Here is an 11,660-nt window from a genome sequence, read left to right as displayed (position 1 = left end):
AGTCACCTGCTTCGTTTCTTCTTTATTTCTTGTTTTCATTCTCTTTTGTTTATTTGACGTATTTTAGCAAGCACTGGGTTTGCCCAAGAGACTCCGCAGGTCTTTAGAAACCCAGTATAGCTGCTTATGCTTGGGCACTGATGACGACATAAGTGTTGCTTTGCTTGCTAAGTATGTCTTCCTTTTGCTTTTCATAAAAGTTTTTGTTTACCTCTTTTTTCTTCTCTTTCATTTTCTCTTTTATTTTCTTTGTAGATTTTTGATCTTTAGAACAACAAAAAATTCTAAATTTGTATGATTGGACTTATTCTAGTCTTACAAAGGTATATTTTCTCCAGGAAGTTGGTGATAACATCCATCCTTTGAATGCTAATCTAGCAAAATCCATGACTAGGAAAAGGGGGAATCTAGATTGCCAAAATGGGGTAGTTGGGGAACTGGAATTGTGGTTACCAAGCAAGCACATAAAATGGGATAGTTCAAATGCCTTTCAACAAACTATTTGCAATCCAAAAGGCTACTCAAAGGAAACCTCATTCCTTGTTCCCCCGTTAGACCATATACTCTATGACAACATGCATAGACTTTGTGCATCATAGTTTAGGGGAACATACTCCTCGTAATGCAATTAAGGCATCCTTTTTAAATTTAAAGAGAGGTTTGGTTTGGCAACAAGGAAACCTATTTCCCTGTTCCCCTACTAGGCCATATACTCTACGACAACAAGTATAGACTTTGTGCATCATAGTTGAGCGGAACATACTCCTCGTAATGCAATTAAGGCATCTTTTTTAAACTAAAAGAGAGGTTCTTGTTGGCAATAAAAAGTGTTAAAGTTTGTATTAATGTGCCCCAAGGATAGAAGAATGTCTACTTGTGGTCTTTTGTAAGTTGTGGCATTCCCAACTCTATTCTACGGGCAAGCTCATGCATATGCCATGGTCTACATTCATGTAGCTATGATTACCTTGCACTACTCAAAGCAACAATCATCAAGGATAGGCAATGATAACAATGCAATATTATGAAAGAAGGACAATATCGTGGCATCATATTTTTAACTTCATTTATCTCCACTGGTGACTTTTCTTTCTTTTGATGCTCTTCCTTGCTTGGTGTGACCTTAAGGCTTGGAGCACTTCATAATGTCACATGGTCCTCACTTGAACTTTTAGTTTTGGCCTCTCCTACCTTCTCCTATGATGATGACATGTAGATTGTATCTTCATCAATGTTGAACCTTGGCACATTGTGAGCAATTAAGGAACAAGGATTTGAGAATTTCTTATGGGATGAAAGTTTTTCCTCTTCTTCATACAACTTTGGAGCATAATTCTTTGCAGAAGGACATGACATCTAGCTTGACTTCCTAATGTGCATTTCTCCAATCGTGCCATTGGAGGTAGTGAAGGACACAATAATTGAATACAACAGCCTGGGGCAAGTCATTTGAACACGTCAAAAGTGTGCTATCTCATTGAAAACCTTTGTTTCTTTCCCTTAGTTGAAAGTCCACTTTACAAGAGCATCCCATTCACCATCACATCTTTGCCTTATTATATTTCATGGTTATGTATCTTTTCAAGTACATAAGTTAAGATTGATTTCTTCTTTGTAGAGATCTCATTTCCTTCACAAATTTTTAAGTGTGCTATTTGAAAAGATCAAAGCAGTGAATCACTTATTATATCAAGCTTATGATTAGCTGCACAATGTGGAAGGCTTCATCTAAATGGATATAAATATCCTAGTGTGTGAAGACATAGACCTATTTACTATTTTGCTCCTAGAACTAACTTTAAAGTCCATAATTGTTCCCTTCCAATGCTTGAAAAAGACAATTAGTAAAATATGACACAAGTTTTATCATATGTTCTTAGTTCTAATTTCAAGATTTTAGATTAAACCTATGAAGTGGCTTATATGTGGTCCAAATCAAAGAATAAAATCAGAACAAAGCTACTGCTTCTAATAATAAATATGCACTCCTTAAAAATAAACAATCAATTTTACAAAAACACTATAAGCCTTTTTATGAAAAAACAAGTGAACCAAGAAAAAATAAAGTAAAAATGTCCCTTTTCACTTCATCAAAACATTATATCGAATCATTTTATGTGATTTCCAAGCACATGTTGAACCAAGTTGAGCCTAGTACTCGAAACAGAAAAATAAAAATGGAATGAAATCTATGCGCATCAACATACAAAACACCAAGTCATGAGAAGCTCTGAAGGGAGTAAGTGGTACATCCTGCAGAGAGCAGGGCTCTATCACTTGCCAGCAGACCGAGAGTGCCCAAGAAGAAGGCTCACCCTCATAAAACACCTGGGGCCCGGTAAGAGATAACCATGCGATTGAGCCCCAAGTCATGAAGAAAGGGGAAGTGTGAAAGATGTTGAGTATCCGGGCAACCCCTTTCCAAACAGTCCTCGCCTGACTGCAGTCCCAAAGGCAATGTCGCACTGACTCCTCTGCAGAATGACATCGAGGACAAGTGGGATCAGCCCCAAATTGTGATCTCCACAGGTTCACTGCAATCCCTCCATGAATAGAAAGCCAAAAAAAGTACGTGAATCTTCAGAATCCCTAGGTATTGTGGACCATTCACAATACTTAAGAGAATTGAAGAACTTGCTTACAAATTGGCCTTACCAGAGGGATGTAGAGTACATCTAGTTTTTCATCTAAGTAGGCTAAAAAGAAAGTCAGGAGATGATGATAATCTCATTGGAAATGAAGTCCTAGTTGGGCTCATTGAACCTACTATACCACATGAACATGAAAGAATTTTAGACAAACAAGAAAAAAGAATGCGACATACAATATGGCAAGGATGTCTGGTTAAGTGGAAAGATAGACCTGAAGAGAGTTCAACTTGGAAAAGGGTATGCAATCTCCAGAGGAGGTTTCCCACTGTTGTTTTTGAGGACGTAAACCATTCTTAAGGGGAAGGGAATGTTACATCAACCATAATCGTGGAAGCCCATGGTTTGGTTATGGCGAGGTGGGAAACTAGAGGGCTTGACAACACTTGCATTAGCGCGGCCTCGAGGGCTTGGGTCTAGGGTCACACCTAGGCTTAGATAATATTGAGGAGGTGCAACAGGAGTCCAAGTGAGGGCTCTTATGCTAAGGTTCCCTGTGGGACACATGGCACCAATTGAGAGGGCCACATGGCAAGTGCTGGGCTAGGGGGAGGATTCTAGAGGAAGCTTGAAGAAGGAGGTTTCTTGGGAAAAAACCTTATGGGAGACAAGAAGAAGGGCGGTTATTGGGAGAGAGCCCTCTATTGGGAGAGAAGGGAGGTTATTGGGAGAGAGCCCTCTATTGCAATAGATGCATCATTTTCCTAAGTGTCAAAGATTTCATGTAGCCCTCTTTAAACCATTTAACCAAGGTTGTGGTTGCTGTGCTAATGCAACGCATAGGCCCTCACAAGACTAGGATCGGCACTCCCATCATTATGCATCAGTTCTCATATTGAAGGTACATCACACCCCACAAGGCCACTAGGGAACGGTGGTAGTAGCTAGCGATGCTCTTATTGTTATTCATGGCATCTGCACTGCGTTCTAGGGGGGACAATGCGCGAGGGGGGGAGGTGAGGGGGGGTTAGGGTTTTGTTAAACATTAGGGTTTTGGACGTTGTAATTCATTAGCCACGTGACAGGTTGCTCCAAGCTTTTTTGGAAGAGGGTATTTGTGTAGACATAAGGCACGCTCTCTCCAAGTACCTACGGCCTCCTCTCTTTGTTTCTTCCATAGCCATAGCGTTCAGTCACTAGCTTTAGTTGTGTAATTGGCCACAGTTTGCAAGCTCCTGTTTTGCAAGTTCCCCTGTTACCATTGCCACTCTCTGATCTTGTTGGTTTGCAATCTCCCCTGTCTGGGTTTTTGCCATAGCCACGGTCGACTGAGCTTTAAGCTCCAGCTTGCACAAAGTTTGCCTTGCTCCCTTCGCCATAGCTACTGTAGTCTCAGGTTCTACTGTTCTTTTGTCTGCCACAGCCATAGCCGCTCCGGTCCCCGTTGCCTCTTGAAATTCTCCTTCCCATTGTCTATCCTGCGCAACAGAGAATCTCTCCATCTCTTACAGCTTTTGATCGCTCATTCAGACCATGGATGAGTACTATGGAGCGTCCGTGAAGCGTTCTTATTCCCTCTACGATGATGAGCAGCCCGACCGAGATGGTCAGAGCAAGAGACGTCATGTCTCTGATTCCGAAGAGCCTCCCTCCTCCTCCCCGGACACAGAGTATCGCATCCTCTGCCCCATCCCTAAGATTGGTGGTGTTATTGGGAAGGGCGGGGTCATAATCAAGGCTCTTAGGAAGGAAGCGCGATCCAAGATCAAGGTCGAAGATGCCGTGCCTGGCGCTGAGGAGAGAGTGATCTACATTTGCTCGTCGTCTGGGAAAGGCAGAGACAGGGAGAGCAGGTCCAGGGAGAGGGACAGAGTGGACATCGTCTGCGCGGCGCAGGACGCGTTACTCAAAGTTTATGACAGGATTGCTGATAGCGAGGGTGCTGGGCTTGATGAGGATGACGATGAACCTCCTCGCCAGGTAACGGCAAGGCTTTTGGTCCCCGACAATCAGATTGGTTGTGTGATTGGAAAGGGTGGAAGAATCATCGAGCAAATGCGAAAGGAAATTGGAGCCCAGATACGAGTTCTGCCAAAAGAGAGCCTTCCGACCTGCGCATTGCCGAGCGACGAATTAGTACAGGTTAGAGCCTCTTCTATGTGCTCCTAGGAAGCTTACAGATTTTCTTTTGCGTCCCAATGATCGTCAGTGGTGACCATTTCATCCACGATTCATTGCACAGCATCTCTCTTACGTTCTGCATTTGCTCCAACATGCAGGTGTCCGGTAACCCTTCCCTCGTCAGAAAGGCATTGTACTCCATTTCTTCCAGGCTTTATGAAAATCCTCCCCGTGAAAGGACTCAGGCACCTGCGGCTTACTCCATTCCTCCCGGTGGTAGTCTATACTCTTCTAATGCTTTGATGTCGCAAGGGGCCACGATGGTTGCTCCAGCTTCACTAAGAGGGTCCATGATGGGCATTGACCCCTACGGACTTACTGGCGGTGGGAGTACGTGGCCAATGGGTAGCCTTCTGCCTGCAACAGGAACAGTTCCTTTAGATGGTGGTTCTGAAGAGGAGTTCAGAGTTCGTGTATTGTGCCCCAACGAAAAGATAGGTAGTATGATTGGAAAGGGTGGCAACATCATTCGCAAGCTCCGTGAGGAGTCTGGAGCCAAGATTAGAGTTGGTGACCCAGTTCCAGACTCAGACGAGCGTGCCATCGAAATATCTTCTAGTGAGGTTGTTTTCGACAGATCTTCCCATCAATACATTTGTGCTGTTGTTCACTTGGGAAAACCGCTCTCTAATGATGCCCTGTGGCTTTGATCTTGCAGTATATTGGAAGCGTAGTTTCTCCTGCTGTTGATGCTGCCTTGCATGTCCATAGGCGGCTTGCTGACCTTTTGGCCGATAAGGACTCGAGTGATGGCACTGTTACCGCCAGATTGCTTGTGCCTTCTAATCAAATCGGGTGCCTGCTGGGCAGAGGCGGTCAAATTATAACAGAGATGAGGAAAACAACTCGAGCTAATATACGGATTCCCTCCAAAGATGAGTTGCCTCGCTGTGCTAGTGAGAGTGATGAACTTGTACAGGTACAAAATCCGTCTTTATTTGTAAAAATACTGATTTCAATGCTCCTTGTACAGCTTTGAGAAATTCTCAACGTTTATATGTTAATTTACAGATTTCAGGAGAGGAACCAATGGTGGAGGCAGCACTTGTTCAAGTTCTGACCAGGCTACGCAACAATTTGTTCAAAGGGCGTGATCTTGGCCCTGGGAATCCTGGTATATATCCACAGTCAGGAATGCCGTATCAAGGAAGTGCTCCCATTATGCCTAGCTATGGAATCATGCATGATACTGGTTCTCCTGGAAGAATGTACTCCTACTCAGGTCTAGGATTGCAGGGCATCTCAGACTATGGTAACTACAACACTTCTCCAGATGGAACTGGCTTGCCAACACCGACTGGACGGAGCCTAAAGGAATCTCGTCGCAGACAAAGATAGGAATTGGACAAGGCAAGGTACTAGTTGCGGCCTGTAGGTAGGATATAGAGTGATGCCTTTCCAGGATCATGGTCAATTTTGTAATTATGGCGTTATTGCTAGTGCTACTTTTCCGAGTAATGTGATTCAGGAGCTTTTTTGTTTTCAGGACTTGCTTTTGTGTCTTTTTACTGTAATTGACACTTGAGTGATACAGAGAGTCTTAGAATATGAAGATAAAGACCTGAGGTTGGTGATCCTTGGTAGAATTTCACGATTTTTTCTAGTTATTATTTCCTTAGGCTACTTCACTTGTTCTCCAGTCTCCCATTTGAAGTATGCAAACTTGTGAACTTACATCCGAGGTCAGGTTTAGATCCTCACCAACCATAATCTGATGAAGGAATGTTAAAGTGCGTGGATTCTGTTTTATTTGCAGTATGCTAGTCTTTGGAATGATTGGCTCTTTCCTTCTCAGCTGTAGATTTCAATCTAAGCTCTTGTAAAGTGTTAGAGCAGATGAATCTCTATGCGACAATATGCACTTTTTGGCGTCATCGTAATATGCACATTTTGGAGATTTCACTCTAAGCTCTTGTAAAGCGTTAAGCAGACAAATCTCTGACGTGACAATATCTCATGCTCTGCATGGAATAGTGTAATGGTTTGAAAGGTGACAATACATGGGAAGGCTACTTCAGTGTTTTATGACGCAAGTTTGGAATGGAGTGGTTAAGGCAAGAGAATGTAAAGTTGGAATAAAAAGTGGACAGGAGGAATGATGTTCTTGTTGGGGTGAGTGGTTTTCAGAATGGTGGGCTTATGGTCTAGGATGGTGTATGCAAGGCCAGTGGTTCTCATTAGCTTCGTCCGTGCCCCCTCCTGTCTTTTAGTATTTTGGCTTGGTTGCTCTTGCTTCTACTGTGTGGAGTTTTGGTAGCTAAGGATGGTTTATTGGTCATGGTGTGTTAGGAAAGACCAGTTTTTAGGATATGTTTAGAGTGATGATATTACTTAGGATATTTATGTGCTCCTTCTGTGCCCCTCCAGTCTTTTAGTGTTTTTGCTTGGTTGCTCGTGTTCAGTGCTTCTAGTGAATGGCATCTTCCTTATAGACAGAACTAGTTTTTGGTAGTTTAGGATGGTTTATTGGTCATGGCTTGTTAGGAAAGACCAGTTTTTAGGATTTGTGATGATTCGCTGCTATTTTTGTAGTATTGATATACGATATGTGTGCATGGTTAGCATTGATATACGATTTGTGTGCAGCCCATACAAGACCTTTGTGGGGGTTGGTAGAGAGAGTGATTTGTACTGTCACCAAAAGAGTATATATCTTAGCTTTCTCCACAAAGAACATACTAATTGAATAACCTTTCAATGAAGGGCCAACCCTGCACACCAAGCCATATCCAGTCACAATGAAAGGAAAATCTTTCATCTTGTATTAATATGTAGCAAACTCAAAACACAAGCATAGCATGGAGGAAACACATCTTTGACATCATGAAATAAGTAGATGTATGTGGATGTTGTGTTCGATTAATAATACAATGAGGGGTTCCTTGTTTTTAAGTAGTTGCCTCAATTGTGAATCATTGTTGAATGCGATCTAGAATATTACGACACTATTGATGGGGGTCCTTTGAACTTCAAATGATGCTTGCTTATTCAAATTTGCGTAGCTGTCTTGTCCTTACAATAAAATGTCTTGCTTATTCAAATGAGAATAGTCTCACCATCTTTCAGTTTTCGTGTGTCTTATCTTACTTCTTACTACTACTATTAAGGAGAGATTTCCACGTGGAGTCCTCTTATCAGCAAAGGTGGCAAGAGGAGATGGAGTGGAGGGGGGGTTGGGAGATATTCCACTTGCTACTACTGTGGTGCTTTGAGCCCTCTTCCTCATTCCCTTTTCCTTGCAAAGGATAGAAAGTTGCAAGAAATTGACAAATAGAAGAGGTGTAATAAATCAATGTTGGAGCACGAGGCTAACAAGACCACCACAAATTGGCACGAGACAAAACCACGACGACGAAACTGCAACAAATCAGGTTGATATAACAACCGACAAGGTGACATTTAAATAAATATGTATGTATCTATGTAAATTTATATGCACAAAGAGTGTCTAAATACACACACATTTTTTTCCGTTAGCGCCATTTTTTCTTACCTTTCACTCCCTATCTCTACTCGCACTAATTTGAATCCCTTGATTTCCTTCCTCTCTCTCTCTCTCTCTCTCTATATATATATATATATATATATATATATATCCTTTGTGTTGTTTCTCTCTCTCTCTCTCTCTCTCTCTCTCTCTAATTCCCTCCCTCTCTTTTCCTTTTTCTCTCTTTGTAACCCCCTCTTCCTTCTCTTTCTCCTGTCGCTCTATTTTTCTCTAATTTCCCCCCGCTCTCTAATTTTCCTATTTCTCCCTAAGTTTCCCTATTTTTTTCCTTTTTCTCAAATTTTTCTATTCTCTAATTTTCTTATATTATCTAATGTCTTTAATTTTTTCTTATTTTCTCGATTGTCCCTAATTTTCTCTAATTTCGCCCTAGTTTTCCTAATTTCCTAATTCTCCCAATTTTCTTGTCTCCCTATACTTCCTTTATCTATGTGTCACTCTCTTTCCCTCTCTTCCTCCTCCTAACTCCTCTCTCTATTCATTCTCACTATTTATTCTCCCCTCTCCCTATCTATTCTCTCTCTTTCCCTTCTCACTATTTATCTCTCTAACCGTGCAAATTCTACTACCTAAATACAATCCCTAAATCTTAACTATTTCCTTTCTCCTAAGTACTGTCCCCAACAACCCTAACAAACCCCCTTGTCTACGGGTCGCTACTGCCTCCCAATGCCTCTTTCCTAGATTAGCCATATATTGGCTAACAACTCCCACTGCAAATGCAATGTTCGGTCTAGTAGCTATCATAGCATATATAAGACTCCTAACTGTTGATGCATAAGGAACCTTGGCCTCATCCGATTTGGGACTATCTGCCTGACTCAATTTCACATATGGAGGCAATGAAGTACTCACTGCCTTCCCTCCCTCCATATTGAAATGCTACAATACTTTTGTAAACATACTCCTTTTGTGAAAGCCAAAGGAGTTTCCTACTCCGGTCATGCATGATGGGCATACCAAGAATATGACCTAAAGGTCCCAAATCCTTCATGTCAAAGGCCTTATGCAGCTTGGCCTTCAATGCATCCATCTCATAAGTGTTCTTGCTAGCTAATAGCATATCATCCACATAAAGTGTCAGGAGTATCAGGCTATTATCCTACCCTTTTAGAGGCAATGATCAATCTCACTTCTGAAACCCTATGACCAGATGAAAGCATTGAAATTTTGATACTATTCTCCAGGCGGTTGCTTGAGAGTCATAGAGACTCTTTTTCAGCTTACAAACCAAATGCTCTTTGTCCTTTTCTTCAAAGCCTTCCGGCTATACCATGTTAATTTTCTCAAACAGATCCCCATGCAAGAAAGTTGTCTTGACATCCATCTGCATAAGCTCCATATCCTCTGCTACCACAAGTCCAGGTACGCATCTAAGTGTGGTTATCTTCACAACGGGAGAGAAGACCTCACCAAATTCCACACCCTTCTCTTGCTTGAACTCTTTAGCAACCAAACAAGCCTTGTACTTAGGTACATCATCACTTTTGACCATCTTGTAGACCCATTTACATGGCAATGCTTTCTTTCCATGTGGCAAAAAACCCGAGTCCCAAGTCTTATTTTTCATGAGTGAATTCATCTCTGATTGCATAGCATACTCCCACTCGCGCTGATCCTCACGCATCATAGCCTCCCTGTAGCAAGAAGGCTCCTTGCAAACAGTAAGCATCACATAGGTTGCCCCTAGAACAAATCTCTTAGGTGGTCTAGATAGTCTAGCTAATCTTCTCAAGAGCATTTCAGCTTGCTGTCTCACCTGCATATCACCCACATTTGGCTCATCATTTCCACCAATAGATGGTCCATCATCTGCTCTAGATTGTGTACCTGTGGGAGTACCTGGTGGCACCATTTCCTGCACATTCGGTGCATGGACAGCTTGCTATTTATCGACACATGCGGATAAATTCATATCCTAGAAATTGATTCTCCTCATTTCCACATCCCTCATGGGTGTCGTATGCATCTTCTTATTGAAGACCACATCATGGCTTCGTATGATCTTCTTTGCTTCCGATGGATCCTAGAGATGATAGCCCATCTCTCCACTTTCACCATAATCTACAAAGATGCATTTCTTAGACTTAGGATCTAGCTTCTTCCGAAGCTCTTTTGGCACATGTGCATATGTATGCTTCACACCTAAATATATGTGAATGAGAGTAAGAGGGCTTCTTGCCACTCCATGCCTCTTCAAGAATACCACCATCTAAACTTTTACTAGGTGACCTATTGATCACAGTGCAGTCTTCATTGCATCGGTCCAAAAACAATCGTAAAGACTTGCATTGGAAAGCACACATTGCAAACTTTCTTGAATGGTGTGGTTCATCTGTTCTGTAATTGGATTTTTCTCTAGAGTACGAGGGGACGTGAGCTCCCTCTTGATCTCACATGTATCACAAAAATGCTGAAAGTCATGAGAGAGATACTCTCCACCATTGTTAGTCCGTAGACATTTAAGCGTTCTACCTAACTGATTTTCAACCAAAGCCAACCATTTCTGAAATACCTGGAACACATCACTCTTTTGAGCTATAGCATAAGCCCACACTTTCCTAGTTGTATCATCAATGAATGTCATGTAGTATTCAGCCCTGCCTAATGACCGTGTAGGCATGGGACCACATATATCTAAATGCACCAAATCAAGCTTTTCAAGCTCTTTATTTCTCCTTCTTTTATGGGCTGATTTAGTTTGCTTCCCATAGAGTACTCACAAAATTCAAAATAAAAAAAATGTAAATGCGGTACATAACCCAAACGACATAAGAGTTTCATCCCATTTTGGCTCATGTGCCCCAATCTGCAATGCCACAAAGAAATACTTAGCTGCTCAGTTATTGCAACAACATGATTATATACCCTGGATATAGGTAAAGAATACAATGTCTCACACTTGGCACCTCTTGCCAAAACCATAGAGCCACTCTGAAAGCCAAAGGTGGTACGAAAACCAGCATCATCTAGCTGAACCACTAAAATGAGACTCTTTTTTAGCTTAGGCAAAATACTCACATTTTTCAAAACAAAAGCTGACCCATTTGCAAAAGAAAACTTTAGATCACCTGCTCCCACTATGTCACATGCATAGTTATTTCCAAGATGCACACAGTGTGTCTTTCCAATGTCATAAGCGAAAAACCATTCCCTATGGGGAGTAACATGGAATGAAGCACCAGAATCCAAAATCCAATCCTGGGCATATGCATCATATAAAGTGGTAAGCAACTCTACAAGTAGACTAGACATGAAGAGAATGCCATTGTCACTATCATCAGTGACTGCATTGATCTCCTCAAGTTGAAAGAGAGCAAAAGGATAAGAAAAAGAATGCAAATTGAGGTGCAAATAAGAAAGAAGAGAGTCCAAGGGAGAAT

The 11,660-nt window shown here is 41.8% G+C and overlaps 1 protein-coding gene across 1 annotated transcript; it reads left to right on the top strand.

Annotated features, from left to right (window-relative positions):
* The first annotated feature begins 3,722 nt into the window (after positions 1-3,722).
* LOC147889991 (RNA-binding KH domain-containing protein RCF3-like) lies at positions 3,723-6,393 on the top strand. The gene is made up of 4 exons (XM_087390703.1): positions 3,723-4,730; positions 4,868-5,332; positions 5,428-5,688; positions 5,781-6,393. Exons 1-4 carry the CDS (start codon positions 4,122-4,124, stop codon positions 6,105-6,107), a joined length of 1,662 nt encoding a protein of 553 aa, XP_087246829.1. The 5' UTR covers positions 3,723-4,121; the 3' UTR covers positions 6,108-6,393.
* The last annotated feature ends 5,267 nt before the right edge of the window (positions 6,394-11,660 follow it).

The sequence above is a fragment of the Dipteris shenzhenensis genome, chromosome 19 (genome assembly GCF_047967505.1).
Source record: "Dipteris shenzhenensis isolate YYH24624 ecotype China chromosome 19, Dip_SZ_1.0, whole genome shotgun sequence".
NCBI classification, from domain to species: domain Eukaryota; kingdom Viridiplantae; phylum Streptophyta; class Polypodiopsida; order Gleicheniales; family Dipteridaceae; genus Dipteris; species Dipteris shenzhenensis.
Note: the sequence above shows the minus strand (reverse complement) of the source record. Positions and strands in the feature narration are given on the sequence as shown.

Coding starts and splice junctions, on each gene's coding strand:
- LOC147889991 (XM_087390703.1), top strand. CDS start 4,122: ATGGATGAGTACTATGGAGCGTCCGTGAAGCGTTCTTATTCCCTCTAC. Junction 4,731..4,867: donor CGAGCGACGAATTAGTACAG/GTTAGAGCCTCT, acceptor TCCAACATGCAG/GTGTCCGGTAACCCTTCCCT. Junction 5,333..5,427: donor TCGAAATATCTTCTAGTGAG/GTTGTTTTCGAC, acceptor TTGATCTTGCAG/TATATTGGAAGCGTAGTTTC.